This window comes from Delphinus delphis, chromosome 19 (assembly GCF_949987515.2).
Source record: "Delphinus delphis chromosome 19, mDelDel1.2, whole genome shotgun sequence".
In the NCBI taxonomy this organism is placed as follows: Eukaryota; Metazoa; Chordata; class Mammalia; order Artiodactyla; family Delphinidae; genus Delphinus; species Delphinus delphis.
The window spans coordinates 33,872,988-33,893,989 of record NC_082701.1 but is presented as its reverse complement, the minus strand read 5'-3'; the positions used below and the strand labels follow the sequence as shown (position 1 = coordinate 33,893,989).

General features: G+C 38.9%; 2 protein-coding genes across 3 annotated transcripts in view; one reads left to right on the top strand and one right to left on the bottom strand.

The window, feature by feature from the left end:
• TOM1L1 (target of myb1 like 1 membrane trafficking protein) overlaps window positions 1-12,321 on the top strand; it is a 52,580-nt gene extending 40,259 nt beyond the window's left edge. For both annotated transcript variants that reach the window (XM_059997164.1, XM_059997166.1), the window contains exons 12-16: window positions 5,116-5,167; window positions 7,378-7,483; window positions 7,919-8,000; window positions 11,190-11,254; window positions 11,849-12,321. In XM_059997164.1, the coding sequence (XP_059853147.1) occupies window positions 5,116-5,167; window positions 7,378-7,483; window positions 7,919-8,000; window positions 11,190-11,253 (304 nt within the window). In that variant the 3' untranslated portion in view covers window position 11,254; window positions 11,849-12,321. The remainder of the gene's footprint in view (window positions 1-5,115; window positions 5,168-7,377; window positions 7,484-7,918; window positions 8,001-11,189; window positions 11,255-11,848) is intronic.
• Window positions 12,322-12,340: 19 nt separating this feature from the next.
• On the bottom strand, window positions 12,341-20,936 carry COX11 (cytochrome c oxidase copper chaperone COX11). Its single transcript, XM_059997167.1, has 4 exons — window positions 20,574-20,936; window positions 17,211-17,366; window positions 13,794-13,919; window positions 12,341-13,402 (listed from the first exon to the last, which is right to left on the bottom strand). Exons 1-4 carry the CDS (start codon window positions 20,922-20,924, stop codon window positions 13,220-13,222), a joined length of 816 nt encoding a protein of 271 aa, XP_059853150.1. The 5' UTR covers window positions 20,925-20,936; the 3' UTR covers window positions 12,341-13,219.
• Window positions 20,937-21,002: the final 66 nt, after the last annotated feature.

Here is a 21,002-nt window from a genome sequence, read left to right as displayed (position 1 = left end):
CACAAAGATCAAATCCTAGCTAACAGCTGCTTAGTTTTGTGGATCTCATACTCTAAGGTGCATAAAAATCACTTGAGTGATTATTGAACAGTAGAATTGTTGGCCACCAGAAACTCTGATTCAGTAGCAAGAATCTTTAGTTTTAAAAAATGTCTCTGGGGAACCATAAGGCAGTGATCGGCTGATCGTTAGAAACCCTGTTATAATTGTCTGCCCAAGTTCCAGATATCAAAATAATTATAATAGTTCTTAGAATTTACTGGAATAAAAAATAATGTGTGACATCTATATTTTGTTTTCTAGACTATGTCTTTTGTATCTATTTTTTTCTGATTTTCAGAAGAAGCTTATATTGATACATGAGTGAAAGTATCACTAGTCAGTTTTTTAGTGATGGAAATTAAAGCGCTAAAGTTACCTAAGGCATGAATCTGGGTTAAATCATATGCCAAAGATTACATATGAGTGGCAAAATCAGCCATCCGAATATCTTACAGTCTTGAGATTTTTCCACCTCTCTGTGTTTGCAGTTTAATTTATCATCACAGAACAAATGAGTGATGGAATTATTCATAACAGAAAGGATCCCTGAAAAGCGATGATGATGGGATAAAGCCACAGGTCATATTTATAGCCCAGTTAGTATCAGGCCATAGGCTAAGAAGAATAAGAAATGCTTACTAATTACTTACTAGTGCTCCCTACAGGCCTATGAGATAGGTATCCCCAATATTCACTGTACAAGTGAAGAAACCAAGGCTGCTAACTAGTGCAAAAAGAGGATTCAAATTCAAGTGGATCTGATTTCCATACCTGCTCTCTTTATTTTCTTTCTGCACTTTAATTTTATTTTAAAAATTTCCGAGAGCTTCCCTGGTGGCGCAGTGGTTGAGAGTCCGCCTGCCGATGCAGGGGACATGGGTTCATGCCCCAGTCCAGGAAGATCCCACATGCTGTGGAGCGGCTAGGCCCGGGAGCCATGGCCGCTGAGCCTATGAGTCTGGAGCCTGTGCTCTGCAACGGGAGATGCCACAACAGTGAGAGGCCCACATACCGCAAAAAAAAAAAAAAAAAAAAAAAATTCCGTATGGTAAAACTGACCCTTTTTTTGTTTGGTGTACAGTTCTATGTATTTTAACATATATACATAGGTTCATGTAACCACCCCCACAGTCCGAATGTAGAATAGTTCATTATCCCAAAAAGCTCCCTTATGCTATTATTCCTTTATAGTCACACATCCCCATCCCCAACCCCCAGCAGCCACCAGTCTGTTCTCTATCATTATAGTTTGTGACAATAGCATCTGAATAGAGTCATACAGTATGTGATATTTCTAGAAAAGTTTATGTAAAATTATTTGCTTCATGTATTTGAAGCTGTCTTTAAGTGCATTTGCATTCAGGATTGTTGTCTTCTTGGTGAATTGACCCTTTTATCATTATGTAATGTCCCCTCTTTATACGTTGTAATTGTCTTTGCCCTCATGTTTACTTTGATATTAATATAGCCACTCTAGCTTTCTTTTGATTAGTGTTCACATGGTATATCTTCTGCCTTTTTACTTTTTTTTGGCTGCGTTGGGTCTTCGTTGCTGTACGTGGGCTTTTCTCTAATTGCGGTGAGCGGGAGCTGTTCTTCGTTGTGGACCACGGGCTCTAGGCACATGTGCTTCAGTAGTTGTGGCTCACGGGCTCTAGAGTGCAGGCTTAGTAGTTGTGGTGCATGGGCTTAGTTGCTCCGTGGCATGTGGGATCTTCCTGGACCAGGGATGGAACCTGTGTCCCCTGCATCGGCAGGCAGAGTCTTATCCACTGCGCCACCAGGGAAGCCCTGCCTTTTTACTTTTAACTTAATTATTTGAAGTGAGTTTCTAATTGATAACATATGGTTGGGTCGTGCATTTTTATGTATTTTAATAATTTATGTCTTTAATTGGTATGTTTAGACCATTTACATTTAGTATGTTTGTATTTAGGTCTAGCATTGTGTAATTTGCTATTTGTTCCCTTTGGTGTGTGGGGTTTTTTTTTCTGTTTCCTCTTTCCTTCATACTTTAGGTTATTTGAATGTTTTCAATATTCCATTTTATCGTGATTTTGTAACTTTGTGTAGTGTATATATGGGGAGGGGAGGAATGGTTGCTCTAGGAATTACAGTTTTTGGGGGGTACTTAAAACCAGTATTTTCCCATTTGAAGTGAAATGTAGAAACCTTATTATCATACAGCGCTCCCCTTTAATAATATAAATTATAGTTACTGTATGTATTATGTATGTTAGAAAACCACAACCAGACAATGTATAATTATTATACAATTATTTTTCCATAATATAGTTTTTGCTTGCAACCCTCAAATAAATTTTAAAGACTCAGGAAGAGAAGAATAGTCTATTATATTTACCCAATATTTACCATTTCTGTTGCTTTCCTTCTATTCTGGTACAATTTCTCTTCTCTCTGAAGAATTTCTTTTAGCATTACTTTAGAGAAGGTCTGTTGGCAGTGAAAGTCTCTTAGATTATTTCATGTGAGTATGTCTTTCTCATTTTTGTTCCTGAAGGATATTCTCATTGGATTCTGGGTAGATGGTTCTTTTCTTCCAGCAGTTTTTAAACATTGCTCCAGTCTCCTCTGGCCTAAATGGCTTCTAATGAGAAAGCTAACATTCATTCAAAATTTCCCCTGTTGATTCTGTGTTGTTTTTTTCTGTCTGTGCTTTAAGAACTTTTCTTCTAATTTTCAACAGTTTGATTATGATGTGTCTGAGCATGGCTGTCTTTTGGTTTTACTGAGTGTATTCATTTCCTGTGGCTACCATAAAAACACCACAAACTGGTGGGTTTAAAACCACAGGAACTTCTCTTTATAGAGTTCTGGAGGCTAGAAGTCTGAGAGAAAGCAAGGCAGTCTCCCTCCAGGGCTCTCAGAGGAGAAGCCATTCTTTGCCTCTTAAAGATTCTGGTGAGTGTTGGCACTCCTTTGTTATTTTGGCTTGTGGCCACATCACTTCACTTTCTTTCTCCACCTTCACATTACCTTCTCCCCTGTGTGTCTCAGCCCCTCCTTCCCCCCACTCCTGTTTTTCTGTTTTAAGGTCACTTGTCATTGAATTTAGTGCCCACTCGAACATCATCTCAGTGTCCTTAATTATATCTACAAAAACCCTTTTTCCAAATAAGGTGACACTCATAGGTTCCAGGAATTAGGACAAGGACATAACTCTTTGGGAGCCACGACTCAACCTATTACACTGAACTTCTTGAATCTGTGGGTTTGTCTTTGACCAAATTTGCAAAGTTTTAAGCCTTTATTTCTTCAAATGTTTTTTTCAGCACTACACACTTTCTGCCGTCCTTCTGGGACTTTTGATGGCACACGTTAGATCTGTTGTCATTGTTTCATAGATCCATAGGGTTCTGTTCATTGCTTTTCTCACTCTATTTCCTCTGTCATCCCCACTTTGCTGTTTAGCTCATTCTGTAACTTTTTAAAAATTTCAGTTACTGAAATTTTCAATTCTAAAATTCCCATTTGGCTCTTCTTTATAATCTTGTGTTTCTTTGCTGAGACTCTATTTTCCTGTTTTTTATCAAGAGTGTTCACAGTTCCTTGCTGAAGCATTTGTATAAATAGCTGCTTTAAAATTGTAAGATAATTTCAGCATCTGTGTACTCTGGATGTCAACCACTGTTGATTGTCTTTTCTCTTGCAAGTTTAAATTTTCTCAGTTCTTCATAGGCATAGTAATTTTGGATTGTATCTTGGACATTTTTAATGATATGAGACACTTCATCTTATCTAAATCCTGTTGAGAATGTTGATGTTTTGATTAGTAGGCAAACAACCTCATGAGGTTTACGCCACAGTTTCAGCCTGCCTTCTGTGTGCTTCGGTTCTGATGTCAGTTAAATTTTCAAAGCCTTGGCAGTGCCATTGAGACCTGTCCCACATGTGTGCCACCCAGTATTCATGTAAGGTCTGGATAGCAGGCTGTGTGTTCAGTTCTCAACATCTTTGGCATTTATTGGGATCAGCCATGGATGCATAGATGCATAAAGTTGTTTCATAAACAACTTTAAGGTTGTTTTCCTGAATTCCTCCCTCTTTGTGATTTCTCTGGTTCTTTGCTTTCCTGGGACGCCCTTTTTTGGCTCTCCAGTCAAAAAGCTGAAGGTTTACTATGCCATGCATTTCCTTGACTATGCTTGTGTTGGGCACCAAATGGCAAGACAGAAGGGATAAAAGAAATAACAGAGGTTTGCCATATCCTCTTGGGATCACAGTTCTACCTCTTAGAGAGGAAGGTTCCCCTCACTCAGAGTTTTAAGCCCCTGTAGGTCCCTGTTGCCTCTGCTGTCACTGCAGCCACCTTGGGATTGCCTAGGGTTTGGGGTGTGAAAGAACAAAGAGGAGAAAAGGGATGGGGGATTTCCACACTCTCTCTGAGCATTAGGATTTCCCTTTTCTGCTCCTTGAGTGAGAATGAGAGGCTTCTCCTGGAGCTCTGTCTTCACTGCCCACTTGGGTTTTAGGCTGCACTGCATTCCAGTTAGGGAATACCAGAGGGGCAGAACATGGTAAGTTCACCAACATTTCACTGATACTCAAATTCTAGTCTTCTTTCCCAATCAGCCTGTAACTAGTGTTTACTTTTCAATTCTCAAATATTTGCTCCACGCATCCTGTCCATGTTTTATAGCTGCATTTGGTGGGAGAGACAGGGTGAAGTGTGTTTATTCCAACTTTACTCCAAACTGTCCCCCCTTCCTAACTTCTACTCTGCATTGCCTCATCCTTTAGGAAACGATGGGGTGGTAGCTACGCTCATGCAAAGACTGAAGGCTCTGCTGTCACTGGTATAGTGTGCACACTCCAGGGTCTCAAGGCTGCCACTGCCTGGGGACAGGGTTTTATCTTTACTGTCTTTGGTATTTGGGCATCATGATCTGCTGGGCACTAAAACCAATGGTAATTTTTATTGATATATAAAATTAATACGTTTGTGTAGTCTGAAGGTACATTTTGGGTTTTGTTTTTAGACCAGGAAACTCATCTTTTGGCATCTTTGATCTCACTGTAGGGTAATCATGCTGTGTTATCACACTATCCTAGGTTTGTCCAAAGGACCAGCCAAAACCTCGCCTCAAGTCCTACATATGAGAGTGTAAGTAATGAAGACCTTCCCTGGCAGTGCACCTGATGAGCAATTATCATGCTAAAAAGGAACTCCTGGTCCTTAATTCTCATGTTCTGCTCAAAGTTTCTTTATAATGTGTTGATGCAGCCCTTGTTAGGACTTTTCCTTGCTGTCTTTTTAATCATTTAAGATAGACAAGTGTAGTCTCACTTCCGTTAGAAAGATGGTTAAGGATCAGAATTCCCTTAGAGCTGTTTATATTTGCCGTCTCCACTTTCTTTCCTCCCATCCTCTGACAGACTTCAGACAAGTTCTCATTCCAGCCACTTTACTGGCAGAGCTCTTGTCAAGGTCACCAGAGACCTCCAGATTTACTAAATGTAGTCCTGCAATTCTCAGTCTTCATCTCACCTGATCAACAGCAACTGACAGTCAGTCACATCCTATTTTCTGCACGTGTGGCTTTCAGACACCACTCACTTTGGGTTCTTCTTTTGCCTCAGTTCTCCATCCCCTTTGCTGGTCCCTCCTCCTCTACTGGCCTTTCAGTATTGGAGACCCCAGGAATCTGGCATTCATTCCTCCATGGTCTTTTGGTCTCATGTCTTGAAATTCCATTCAGACTGACGACTTACAAGTTGCTATCTCCAGACCTTATGCCTTCCCTACACTCAGAACTCACATTTCCACCTTCCACTTCACATCTCCTCTTGTTTTCTTTCAGTCCTGTCTCCCGATTTGCTCTTCCTGCTGTCTCCCCCACTCAGTAAATGACCACTATTTCAGGGGCTGAGGTCAAAAACCTTGAGAAATCATGCTTGACCTCCACCATTTTACCTCTACCTTCAAAATATATCCATTATCCAGCCACTTCTCACCACCTCCACTACCACATCCCATTTCAAGCTACCATCAGATGGATATTGCAGTGGCCTCCCTGAGTGTTGCCTTGCTTCAGCCTTCACCTTCCTCTCCACCCCCACCCCCATCACACAATCTATTCTTAAAACAGAAACCAGAGCAATCTTTTATTTTTTCATTTTTTTTTTTTTGGCTGTGTCGGGTCTTAGTTGCAGCACATGGGATCTTTCGTTGCAGTGTGTGGGCTTCTCTCTAGTTGTGGCACACGGGCTCCAGAGCACGTGGGCTCATTAGTTGCAGTGTGTGGGCTCTCTAGTTGTGGCACATGGGTTCAGCAGCTGTGGCACACGGGCTTAGTTGCCCTGCAGCATGTGGGATCTTAGTTCCCTGACCAGGGTTCAAACCAGTGTCCCCTGGATTGCAAGACCAATTCTTAACCACTGGACCACCAGGGAAGTCCCCATGGCAATCTTTTTTAAAAGTAAAGTTTGTATTATGTTACCCATTTGCTCTAAAACCACCTGTGATTTTCTTCCTGACTCCATTTTACTCAGTAAAAGCCTGAAATGCTGCTCTGACCCCTCCCACTACCTCTCTAGCTGCACCTCTTGCCTCTCCAACTGCACTGGCCACCCCCCTGCTTCAGAGCATATGACCATATGACCTTAGCTAATCACAGGACCTGCATCAGAATCAGGGCTCTGCTCAGTGTCCCCAGTGGTGAGGCATTCCCTTGACTATGACTGTCAGAGAAATATCCCACCCCAGCCTCTCTTCTCCCATTACCCTGCTTTTTCCAGAAAGCACTTGCTATCTGACACCTGTTTACGTTTGTTGATTGTCTGCTTCTTGAGGGTAGGGATTTGGCCTGCTTTATTTACTGCTTTATTTATAGAGCCTGGCATACAGTAGGTGCCCAGGACATACTTGTGAAATGAATGAAGAAAATTACAAGAAGAGATATTTCTAATTAAAACTTTAATCTTTAAGTCTTGATTTAATATCTTCACCTTATGCTTTTTTGTGGTTAATATTGTTTTTTGTCCTTTGAGGCCCAGGTTTTATTCAGTGTGGAACAACAGACTCTGGTCTGAGCCATACATTCCTGCTTCTTTTTTTAAAAAGCAACATTTTTTTTAAGTTTACATTTTATATGGGAAATGAGGTGCAATGGGCATGAAACCAGACAGAAAAGCAGTAAATTCTGTAAGGGGTTATTATCTTAAAAACTAAATAATAGTTAATAATTACTAATTCTTATCCAGTTCAGAATATATGGTTCTTGGAATACTGCCCCTTGGAAGCCTAGGAATCTAAATTATAAAGTAAAGCTTAATGTAGAATGTTTATTTGAACGTACACCCTGCTCTCTTCAGTTTCCGGAATATTCAAATTCAGTATTACTACAGCCAGTTACTCTAAAGACCATTCCAGCAACACCATCAAACCAGACACCACCATCCCTGCCCAGCAATCATCCAGGTACTTGACACCTTATTATTTGCATCAAATAAGGAAACTTGTGAGAATATATGAATCTGCTAAAGATTTATTGGTAACTGAAAATAGATATACAGAGAGGAAAAATTAGAGTTCATTTACATTTTTAAGCTACATGAGATAAATTCAGGGCAGATACCATTATTACTGACATTAGGAGATTGTAAAAATGCTTGTGTTGCACTGAATATTGTATTTTGAGTGCTGAGGTAAATGAACCTGTAATCGAAGTTTGGAAACCTTTTTGTTATGTATAGATTTGTTGTACTTGGGAGTAGCATTGGAACACCAGTGTGCTTGTTTCTCGTTGTCAGTGTTTGTTAGGATCTTCTGTCAGAAGTCTAAGTCATAAAGAGAATATTAATTGTGTGTATCTCCTCGAAAAGCACAATGTGTGTTTCTTTTTGTTGCTTACAGCGATGACAAAGAATGATTTCCAGCCACCCAATTACTACGAGGTAATGGAGTTTGATCCCTTAGCTCCTGCTGTCACCACAGAGTAAGTAATTTACAAAATGATTATCTTTTTTGTCTTGGTTCCCTTTGGTAGCAGAGCTAACAGGGCTTGGTCATACATTTAACTTTGTTTAGGTCTTGGCAGAAATCAATGACCTTATTTAAAAATGACTTGTGAGGTTTTCTTGGAGGTTGTTGCTCTTAATGGTCTTGTTATTCTCAGCCTTGTGACTAAAAAATAAAAATGCTGGGGTTGCACATTAAGAAATAACCAGAACCATCGTGTGCATTAGTATATTCCTTGTAGATGCCTTGGAGGAAAGTCAGGTTCTCTCCAGCTTGAGAAGGGCACTATTCACTGATTAGTGACATAAGTACCACATGGATGGGGTATTTTAGTTGTTCTTTGACTAATGCCAAAAAAGACTTCTATAAGAACTTGTTTTTAATCTTCACTACCTATGACAAGAGTGTGCTTAAAATGGATTATTAGTGTAAAAATTACTTTTTAACTTGGAATCCTTAAAGCAGCATTATTTTGTGATTTCATATTGGTCAGTATATAAAAATATTTATGGAATGGTAGGCTCCTTAGAGCTTTAATATACTTTGACTAAAGGTTACCCCCAAAATTGTTTAAAATGATTAAAGCAGGTTTATGGAAATCACTGTTTAGAAACTAGCAGCCTGCAGGCTGTTATCTTGCCTGCAGCTGTGTTTTGTTTGACCTGTGTGAATTTTAAATATGCATTTCAACACTAACTGCCAACAGTTAAAAAGTGGGATATTTCCAAAAATATCTGGACCCCTGGATTCTTTTCGATACAACAGCATTTTTACGTGTTAGCAATAGCTTGGGGCTGCATAGTAGCTGCCTCTTTAAGATGAGACAGCTTCTGCAGTCCACCAGGCCCCACCTGGCCCACTGCATACCTTCATCTGACCTGCCTGGCAATGTGTAGGCATTTGAGGTTTTGACCCTGGTTTAAACCCTCAATGTAGTGATCTATTTTGGAATGATTTATGAACGAATCTTAATAGGCTTAGGAATTCATTAAATATTTTTTCCTAACAAGATTATGAAACTTTCCTAGGTCATTCTGCTTGATAAAGTATCAATGAATATATTAGTGGTTTAAGGAATTAGAAACTGGTTAAACTGGGTATGCTGTCTGGAAACCGGATGTTTTTATCGGTTTCTCTAGGCAAATAGGAAGCGGAAAAGTATATTATTATATTTTAGTTAATTATGAGATTGTTGTAAGTAGATGTGGTGGTGCAATAGATATTAAAGGTAAGAGAGACAGTAAGAAGCTGGAATTCCCTACCACTACAATTCTTACTTTCAGGAGGGTAGGGTGTCTCAATTTCTTTGAACATTCCATGAAATCCAGGGAACTTCTGCCTAAGGAAAAGCACAAAATCTTGCAGAAAAGTTCTGGGATATTCACATCACTAGTTGTCCATGAACCCCAGGTTAAGAATTTCTACTCCAGCAGAACAGAGAGTATAGTATTTATGAATATACATATACATACACATGATTCATTCATTTGACAAATGACTGAACACTGTCTATGTGCAAGGGGAATTGATTGCTGCCTAATTTATCGTGTTAAAACTCATGGAGGGTAAATCTAGTATGGATGCAGAAATTAAATCAGCAGGCAAACATGTATTTACAGTTTGTGTTAATGGTATGAAAGATATCGACTTGACAGTGTATAACAGAAAGAACTGATTTAAATGAGGGTAGAGAAAGCCTGAGAAGTGACGTTAAGGTTAAGACCTGCAGTTTTTAGTGTGACAAGTTTGGGAATCAGTGTTGCAGGCCCAGGTAACAACTTATACAAAGACCCTGTGGGGAGAGAGTTTGGCGCATTCAAGAAAATGGAAAAGCCAAGAGCAAAGAGAGCAACGGGGAACAACCTATTACCAGATGTGGAAATTGCAGTTTGGAAACAAAAAGGAGGGAGTACACAACTGTGGTAAACATTACTGAAGACAAACACTAAATAATGGACTAAGTAACAGGAAATCATTGGTGATTTTAGTAGAAGCATTTTGGTAAATCGATGGGGACAGAACCAAATTTCAGTGCATTAAAAAGTAAGAGATGAAGTAGACAATAAGTGCACAGGTAACTTACATAGAAACTTAAACATGAAGGGATTGTGGAAAGTGGCCTGGGAGCTAGAGGATTACTGAGGTGATTAAGTAGACATGGGATAAAGGACTGTATTATTTTATAAAATGGGAGATGCTGGAACATCTGTGAATCCTAAGGGGTAGGATTTAGTAGAGAATGAGAGGCTGAAGATTTAGGAAGGGAGACACCTAAATGAGTGAGGTGTTTGAGAAGCCTAGGGGTAAACAGATAGGATCATAGAAGTAGATGATGGTGCAGATGAAAACAGACTTGAAGATTTGGTGATGGAAGCATGAGGAGGTTTCCATATCCAGACATTTAATTTACTAAAATGTGAGGTTTCTGACTGAGAGGAGGGGCATCAGAGATTTGAATAGAGTGAAGGAGGTTGAAATACTTTTGTGGAAAACGAGAGACAAAACGTATTAGAAAAACATTAAAATTTCTGGACCATGCTGGGGCTTCTTGAGGTTAGGGATCATGCCTTCAATGTGCTGTGATTTTTATGAGATTTTTTTTCCTTAGCCATGTGTTGTTATACTGTATATATTAATGTCATATTTCTAGGTATAGATATGTTCTATCTACAGACATATGTAAGACAAATATAAAGAATTGAACAAAGGCTGTCATAGAAAAGACTATATACAAAGCACAAAGATGACAGTTATATGCTAAAGGTAGCTCAGGAGTTTGGACTGTAATAACATACGTTAAATAAGCTAGAATATTAATTTTTAATGTTTTTATAAAGCCAGGGAAAGCTGAACAATTTTTGCTTTTTTTTAAATCAGGAAGCAAACTGTCCAAATTTTGAGCCATATTTCTCATTAAATTACAAGTAAAATGGTTACATAAGATACATATTTATAAGATGTATGGGAATAGCAGCATTAGGATCTAAGAAAGTTATAATGTAAGCTTCAGGACAGAGACCTTTGTTTTTATTTACTGATATAGCCTGATTTCCTGAACACCTAAAATAGCACCAGATTTTTAGTTAAGTTGTTGGCAGCTAAAAGCCAAAATAGTACATTGAAATTGATATATAACCCTTTTGCCATTATGGCTTGTTTGTTTCAGAGCTATTTATGAAGACATTGATGTTCACCACCACAAAGGAGCTCAAAGTCACAGTGACCGTTGAGGTAAAGGCTTCAACTTACGCAACTTACATTCCACATGATTTCAGTGTAACTGTCACTTTCTGCATTTATTATTTACATTTTGTAAGGGCCATCACAGTCTGACACTCTGATGAGTGAGATATTATTACACAGGTTCCTCTGAGTCACTCAAATTGTAATGAACTATTGTTCACTAATGAAATACATTCTTTGTGACCATGTTAGCTAAAAATTATAAATCTTGGGAATGCAGAAGTAGGTTTATGGTATAGAAATGTTAATGCTAACAAAAACCGATGATCAATAAAAACTTCTTAGCACTAGAATCAGATGTGTCTTTTATGTGCAGTTAATACCTGTTAGCTGGGACTGGTAGAAGCCATTCATTGTTAGTCTAGATTGGTCTGGATTCTATTGCTTTACTAATCATTCCATTTATTTACTAATAAATGCACACAGCCACCAGTAACCTATTAACCTTATTTATTCCCTCCACACCTTCCCCCATGGAAGTAGTACATTCCCACCTTTCCTCTACTAGACTGTGGCTCTCTGGTTACAAGGAATGGGGAAAGAGGAAAAGATGGAGATGGTTGACTCTTCTTTTTATTCCAGGTGGAAGTGGATGACCAGCTCACTAGCAACATTATGGGTGCCAATTCTCCTAAAGGTAGACCCTGTCCAGCTTTGAGACCCAGAAGTTAAGACCTTCCAGAACATCAAAGCCACAGTGGAACATTTCTCCTCTGCAGTAATGAGGTTTAAACAGAAGAGTAACAGTTCCAGAGTAACATTTATGGCTCCTGACAGCAGCTCAAGCTTTATCTCAAAAGAACTTGGTTGTAACATATATTCACTTAAAACTTAAGCAGAAGAAAAATTCCTGGTACTGAGGCCAACCAGATTAAGTGTAGCACCTTATGTTTCAGACCTTCCTACATTTAGAAATCATCACAAGAGCTCGGATAAGAGTAGATGAAGACTTTCATTACAAAATAATTGTTAACAGATGAAAGCATGAAATGTGAAAAACTATTATTATTCAGGAAGAATACTGAGTGCCTTCATTTAACTAAAGTTGAATGTAAAAGTCAATTTGCACTTCTTTATAAATAATACTCTTGTTTAGGATTATGAATTGTAAAAGCCTTGATGATTGTAGTTTAATATTTCAGGTACCCTCAAGAGGTTACTGGATTCTACACTGTTTGCCTTTAAATATAATTCTTTATAACACTAAATGCTCCTTTTTTATTTCTTTTTGGAAAAAAGACTACTGGAAAACATTCAGAATAAATTGTACTTTGGTTTGTCATAAATTACTATTAAAACAGTTCAATACATCTTTTTTCAGAAGAACTCTGCTGTCAGTAAATCTTCACAATCCCACTTACATTTTAAAATTTGGAGACTTGGAACTATCACAAAAAATGCTAGAAACCTACCGGATATACTTATGCATTTTATTTAAATTTCATGGTACTGAAATTTCAAAGTACTTGTTTAGTACTCTGAATGTAAAATAGCCCTAGATCTTAAAGGAAAAATACAGTCAAATTTGAAATCAGAATGTAATCTTTAGGCAAGCTGTTAGGGCTTAGTGATTCCTCTTCCATTTTGAGCTTTTAAAATAGTGACTGTTCATAATGAAAGTAGTAACCAACTATTCTAGAAATAATAATAAAAATTCATTGCTACAAGTATGAAGTGCTCATAATTTGAAAGGGGACCAGTGAATTAAGCTGAACCATCAAGTCCATGCCAACATATTTAAGAAACAAAGCAGTTTCTTCTAATACTACTTAAACTCTAAGTATGGTTTTGAACAGTTACACATTCTAAGTAGGGTAACTTAGTTGGGAAAAAAGAACCATAAGTATATAAAATGTAAAATAGAAGGCTTCACATTATTATAAATATTTCTCCTCTGAGAAGATACATGATTTTTCAAAAATCACAAATTTGAAGCAGGACTTAGTTCTGACTTCAATTATAGCCTGGAACCGGCAACTTATGCCCCTCCTTTGCTTCAAAAAAAGTATAAGAAAGAGTGATGAGATCAACATTCACCATTCTTGGATCTTCAGCAAATTCAGGATCAATGTAGAAAAATACCGGCATATCTACTTCCTCTTGTGGATTAAGCCTTTGTTCTTCAAAACAGAAGCACTAGAAGTTATAGAAAGGTATTCATTAATTAATATTTCTATTCTATTACCTATAATAGAAACTAATGCTTCATTTATTGGCTTTAATAAGCATTACTGTTAATTATAATCTTTAAATTCTGTAATAGAATAACAGCATCTTTTATCTCAGATTGAGTTTTGCTTTAAGGATTGAGAATCAGCAAATTCTTCTAATCTTAAAAAAGCAGATATCTATATGGTTTGACTCTCAACCTCTGCATAGCTATTATAAGCAATGAAAAATAAAGTTTGAAGTTTAGAAGAAATGAACTTTAAAAAATTAGTACCTACTAAACAGACAAAAATATATTTAGTATCAAACAATTTCATGTACCTTTATCACATTCTGTAATGTCTGCATTTAGTTATACCTGTATTTTATTGAAATACTGTCCAGCTTCAAATGGTACCACATTGTATGTAGAAATTCCAATTACTGGTTTGTCAGTAGGATTCTTAGCTTTATAAAACGCCAGTGCAGTCTCCCCTGGCACTACCTGTTTTAAGGAAAATATACATTATCCTTAAATCTCACATGGCTCCTTCTTTCCCTTCTAAATTAGTCATTATTATTATTTCAGACCATAATACCTCATTTAAACTAATGTTAAGGGTCAGCAAAATAAATTGTGAATACTACCCAAGAACATTTGATTTTCAAATGTTACTTGCATATGTCTGGAGAACCAATGTTCTCTTACGCATACTTAGATACGGATTGTCCTCTTGTATGTCTGAAGTCTTCAAGCAATAATCTGCAGATGAAGTTATTTAAAATGTATCCAACAAAGGAGGCAAGAAAATACAATGGAGAAAAGACAGCCTATTCAATAAGTGGTGCTGGGAAAACAGGACAGCTACATGTAAAACAATGAAATTAGAACACTACCTAACACCATACACAAAAATAACTTAAAATGGATTAAAGACCTAAATGTAAGGCCAGACACTATAAAACTCTTAGAGGAAAACATAGGCAGAACACTCTATGATGTATAAATCACAGCAAGATCCTTTTTGATCCACCTCCTAGAGAAATGGAAATAAAAACAAAAATAAACAAATGGGACCTAATGAAACTTAAAAGCTTTTGCACAGCAAAGGAAAACATAAACAAGATGAAAAGACAACCCTCAGAGTGGGAGAAAATATTTGCAAATGAAGCAACTGACAAAGGATTAAGCTCCAAAATACACAAGCAGCTCATGCAGCTCAATATCAAAAAAACAAACAACCCAATCCAAAAATGGGCAGAAGACCTAAATAGACATTTCTCCAAAGAAGACATACAGATTGCCAACAAACACATGAAAGAATGCTCAACATCACTAATCATTAGAGAAATGCAAATCAAAACCACAATGAGATATCATCTCACACCTGTCAGAATGGCCATCATCAAAAAATCTAGAAACAATAAATGCTGGAGAGGGTGTGGAGAAAAGGGAACCCTCCTGCACTGCTGGTAGGAATGTAAATTGATATAGCCACTATGGAGAACAGTATGGAGGTTCCTTAAAAAACTAAAAATAGAACTACCATATGACCCAGCAATCCCACTACTGGGCATATACCCTGAGAAAACCATAATTCAAAAAGAGTCGTGGGGCTTCCCTGGTGGCGCAGTGGTTGAGAGTCTGCCTGCCGATGCAGGGGACACAGGTTCGTACCCCGGTCCGGGAGGATCCCACATGCCGCGGAGCAGCTGGGCCCATGAGCCATGGCCGCTGAGCCTGTGTGTCTGGAGCCTGTGCTCCGCAACGGGAGAGGCCACAGCAGTGAGAGGCCCGCGTACCGCAAAAAAAAAAGTCATGAGCCACAATGTTCATTGCAACACTATTTACAATAGCCAGGACATGGAAGCAACCTAAGTGTTCATCGACAGATGAATGGATAAAGAAGATGTGGCACATATATACAATGGAATATTGCTCCATAAAAAGAAACAAAATTGAGTTATTTGTAGGTAGGTGTATGGACCTAGAGTCTGTCATACAGAGTGAAGTAAGTCAGAAAGAGAAAACCAAATACCGTATGCTAACATATATAGAATGTAAAAAAAAAAAAAAAGGTTCTGAAGAACCTAGGGGCAGGACAGGAATAAAGACACAGACATAGAGAATGGACTTAGGGACACGGGGAGGGGGAAGGGTAAGCTGGGACGAAATGAGAGAGTAGCACTGACATATATACACTACCAAATATAAAATAGACAGCTAGTGGGAAGCTGCTGCATAGCACAGGGAGATCAGCTCCATGCTCTGTCATGACCTAGAGGGGTGGGATAGGGAGGCTCAAAACGGAGGGGAGATATATATATATACATATAGCTGATTCACTTTGTTGTACAGCAGAAACTAACACAACATTGTAAAGCAATTATACTTCAATAAAGATGTAAGAAAATAAAATGTGTCCAAGAACAAGCCAAGCCTAACTTAACACTTATCCCTGAATATTATATAATTGACTAAAGATTCTTTTTATAAAAGGTTACCAAACTTAAACTTAGTTTACAACCAGAGTAAATTAAATGTAAACCAGAGTAAAACTAACTGAATAGAACTTTTATTTAACCAAAAAGCACTAATAGTTTTTTTTTTTCTTGAGAGAGAAAACGGATAAAATAAATTGCAAGGCTTTAAAGAAGTCAACGTAAAATGAGACATAAATAAAAAAAAAAAAAAGAAATCAACGTCCAAAGGATGCTCTGTCGCATGTACCAATTTAGCAACTAACACCACTGTATACTACTGTGTGATTGCAACTAATATTCAGAACCATAATCTAGGGCTTCCCTGGTAGCGCAGTGGTTAAGAATCCGCCTGCCAATGCAGGGGACATGGGTTCAAGCTCTGGTTCGGGAAGATCCCACATGCTGCGGAGCAACTAAGCCAGCGTGCCACAACTACTGAAGCCTGTGCGCCCAGAGCCCATGCTCCGCAACGAGAGAAGCCACCACAACGAGAAGCCCGTGCACTGCAATGAAGAGTAGCCCCCGCTCGCCACAATTAGAGAAAGCCCGCATGCAGCAACAAAGACCCAACGCAGCCAAAAATAAATTAATTAATTAAAAAAAAAAAAACAGAACCATAACCTATAACACCCTCAAATCACTGAAGAGATTCAATGAAGCTTACTAACCTGGGGAAGCACTAATATTAATAGGGTTTTCCAATAAGAGTTACAATTAAGCTTTTCTGGCTATTCAGTTCATGAGATAATTTCAGTTAAATCCTCTAATCACAATTTTAGGAAACTTTTAAGGTGTATAATCTTTCTGAACTAGAACATGACTATTTAGCATGATTACTTCAAAGATCCTCAAATTTTTTTTTTAAGGGACAGGGATACTTCTGATGTAAATCAGTAAACTACTTTCCATTGTAACCAATGATTTTCAACATTTTTCTTGTATCATCTATACCTGAGGTAAAGTCAACTATAAAGGATGACAGCTGCTCCTACTGTCAAGATTAGTGACCAGAAAACTTCTTAGTGATTTCTTAATATGATTCTAATAAAAACATGACATTTTCCATAGTTCCAAACTGACTTTTATTATAATGCCATGTAACTTAAAAGTATATCCTGTTACATTAGGTCAGAATATAGGGCACTGTCAAAAAGTAGTCTGCAGGAATAAAAGGATTACAGTAATGGAATCTGTCAGTATTTTGAAATTAAGTTTAGATGAATGTTTCCTAAATTATGAACCAGTAAGCGATGAAAGAAAGGATTTTTACCTTGAAAAAAGCAATCTTTTAAAAACTGCTTTAATCACTTACATATATTTCTGTTTGCTGAGGTCTAAAGTTCCACTGGAGACTTGCATGCACATCTGCATTAAAGGTGACTTTAATGATGCGATCCTTAACAGGTACCATGTTTTCAATCTGTTCTGATGCATGACCTGCTACTGCCGATCCTCCAAGTCCAGTAGTCTAGGAAAAGACAACAAGGTACAATATAATATGCTAAACAACAATACAGTAGTTTTAGGTGCTGATGACCTATTTATTGGATGAAACAAAATGTTAAAAACTATTTAACTTTAATAATCCAGTAGCAGCAAGGTTTATATACTATCACTGGCCGTTTCCTATGAATGTGCCAATGGTTTGACCACTTTTTGGGTGTCAAGGGCCTATACTGTTTAAAGTCGTATTATTCAGTAATCACTTGGTTATATGGCATGGTCAAAAATGAATCATTTGAAAGAGAGCGGACTCTCCACTGATAATAGAGCTCAGAATTTTTAGCTGAACTTTTCATTAAACATATATCCCCTTATTGTTAATATTTCATATCAACTATTATTATTAGAAATAAAATTTACCCACAACGCTGTCATTTCAATAAACTATTTAAATAATTCCATTTTTCCACATCCCTGTCTGGTCCTTTTTCATATCATAACTTTTAGAACACAGATTAGTTTGTAGCTTCACTTCTATAGTCTGCTTTCCTCAAGCATCATAAGTATTTTTCCATGTTGGTAAATATTTTTCTGTATTTTTTTGTATAGTACAGCTTTTATATATATATATTACCAGTTAATCAGAGAACCTGATCTCTTTGGCCACTGAATCAACTAGTCATAAGGCATCAAGATAATCTGTGATACTTCTTGTCTATCTTCATTGCCATTAATTATTTCCTTATCAGAGAAGCTTAAAGAAATTATTCTTTTGATGCTTGAGGTTGCCAGAATTCTGGTCTCCGGATAATTAACCTGTTACTATACTAGGGAAAAAATACCAAATTTGAGGCTAGGGAAGACTCCCAGCAAAATATAGTATTACCATCTTAGCTTGTTACACAAGTCAAGCAGCTTCACTCAGCTGCCATGCAATATAAAGTTACATTATAACCCTACAAGATACATCAGAGGGCAAGCCTTTATTTACTCGTGCTTAATAAACAAGTATATACTTCTCTTCAAGAGGGCTAAGTTTTAAGATGTTTTCCTGAAGAACCTGAGTCACTTAAATAAAGATTCCTGAATATTTTCTTTCTGACAGGCTGTCTTTGAATACAGATTCTTCAAATTAGTAAATGTGATGCTTTGAGAAATTAAACAATAGAAAAAGGCACTGAAAAGAAAATGTCCTGCGCTCCAGTTTAGTTCTGTCACTAGCTCTAAAAACTCACTAAATCTTACTTTCTTTGGGCTACACTTTCCATACTTATAAAATGAGCTCAGTTTATGAAGTGGTTTATATGATCCCTAATTTTTTGGCTCTAAAGTTCCATGGTTCCAAAAATAAAAGAGGTGCTCTTTTGGAAACGTCACTACTGAACATCCAACTATGATTTAAGTTTAGGATTACAAATTACAATTGTTTTTACTTTCCTGCCCTGCACTTTCACCCAGGTGCATGAAATATTGTCATTCACTTCAGTTTGGAGCAGGGTTTCTCAATCTTGGAACTAATGACATTTTGGAGAGGATAATTCTTTGGGTTTTTTTTCCGTTTTTTTGGTGGGGGTGGGGGAATGGATCTGCCCTCTGCAGTGTTGGATGTTTAGCAGCATCCCTTAGCCTCTACCCACTAGATACCAGTAGCACCCTCCTCCCTCACTTCCCAGGTTGTGACAACCTAAAATGTCTTCAGACATTGTTAAATATTGCCTGAAGAATAAAATCAACCACCCACCTTCCCCTGCCTACTCACCGGTGGTTTGGGGTGATCTACACTTGCTGTTTTAGATTCAGGTCTGCTTACGACTTAATCAACTGGTAGTTCTGGGATTCATGCTTGGTCCAGGCTGGCCTCTGATGAAAATTAATTCACATTCTACACTCATCCTCCAGAAATCAAGCTACTGCACTTTCCTACATAGATGCTGATATTAAGAGACTGAAAAGTCCTTCAGATTTCTGCTGTTTCAACCATTATCGAAAATAAAGGCAAAAGTTAATCTTCATAAGGACAGGAGAAGTAAGCCAGGCATTAACAATAGTGGCAGGAAAGAGCAACTAACCAGTGATTCCCCAACTCTCCTGAGCATTGGAATCTTTAAAAAATTACTACTTCCTGACTCCCACTCCAAGACCTTCTGATTTAATTGGTTAGGGATGTGACCTGGGTGTCAGGATTTTGAAAAGCTCTCCAGGTGATTCCGATGTACAACAAAGTTTGGGAACCACTATCACTCACGCACTGAACGAACCCAATGTATAGCTCTCATTTATGTTTTTAAAACATAAATTCCTGACCCCTACCCACGTCTCCTAATCAGGATCTCTGGGGTACAGGAGCCCTGACATGTTTGTTTAAGAAGCCCCATGGGTGATCCTAATGCCCAGATAAAGCAGCAAACTACTGCCTAAGAACTTAGCAGAATATATATGAAATAGGTGAACTCTGCCTTTGCCCGCGGTTCTCAACCGTTAGCCTGCATCAAAATCTGCTAGGGAACTTATTAAATACAGACTGCTGGGCCCTGCCCCCAGAGTTTCTGATTCAACAGTTCTGCAGTCGGACTCAACAATCTGCGCTCAAGTTCCCCTCCCAGGTAATGATGCTGCTGCTAGTCCTGGGGTCTGCACTTTGAGAACCATTGCACTAGAGTTTCTTATCTAAAAAGGAGCCCTGTGTAAGGACATTACAGTTACATATTAACAAGGGGGAAAAGCCTCGAAGTCCTAATTCATGCTAGTTTGTATACATAAAAAGCTACTCCCAGTTTAACTACAAGTAGCAAGCACACTCCCATTTCCAGGGTTAACCTTTGCACAGAAACCATGGTTTCTGTGGTTCACAGAATTAATGTATGAACATAAATTACATTTTAAAAGCGGGCCCGTGTGTGAACAGCAGGAGAGTAAGGCAGATCGCTGGATACCGTAATACAGGTTGCAGACCTTGCCGGTGGTGTAGCTGAGATCGGGGAATTTCACTAGGCAGAGGAGTATAGGCACGGTCACTATAAGAACTCGGGTTCTACCGGTAGCCTTGTCACCTTCTTAGTGACCCTGGGCAAGTAAGTCACTTTCTAAGGCCTGTTTCCTTAGAAAGCGATTTTCTTTGGTAGATAATCTCGGACATCCCTCCAACACGGCACCGTGGAGCATCGCTGTCTAGGGAACTGCCCGCACCCCCGCCCCTCCAGACGGGCCGCCCAACGGGCAGCGCAAGCCCTACCTGGCAGTAGAGCCGGTAAAGGGGCACGGCTGCGTAGGACGCCCCCAGCATGCCCACGGCCGCCGCGGCCACATACGTGAGGACGGTCTTGTTCCGCCGCCGCCAATCCTCCTCCTGTGCGCGCGTGAAGGGGTTAGTGCTCTTCGGCCGCCGCGGCGGCTGCACAGCCAAGCTCGGGCGCCTCCATGTCCCGAGCCGTCTCAGCTCCCTCTCAGCACCCCGTGTCCCGCTTCTCCCCGACCTGAGACAAGACTCTACCCTCTCCGCAGCCCTGGTCGGGTTTCCAGGGTGGTTCCAGGGCCACCCACAGAAAGGCACGCGAGCCCATCGCGTAACCCAGAGCCCTCCCATGGCACCCGGAAAGAACGCCCGCCTGTCAGAGGCCAGAGGCCAGATCTCGCGAGGCCTGCTCTGTCTCGCGATCTCTGG

Excerpts from the sequence above, each read along its gene's own strand:
- COX11 (XM_059997167.1), bottom strand. The coding sequence starts at position 20,924 with ATGGGAGGGCTCTGGGTTACGCGATGGGCTCGCGTGCCTTTCTGTGGG. Across the intron at positions 17,367-20,573 it reads TTTACCGGCTCTACTGCCAG|ACTACTGGACTTGGAGGATC; the intron begins GTAGGGCTTGCG and ends GTCTTTTCCTAG. Across the intron at positions 13,920-17,210 it reads CTCAGCAAACAGAAATATAT|GTAGTGCCAGGGGAGACTGC; the intron begins GTAAGTGATTAA and ends TCCTTAAAACAG.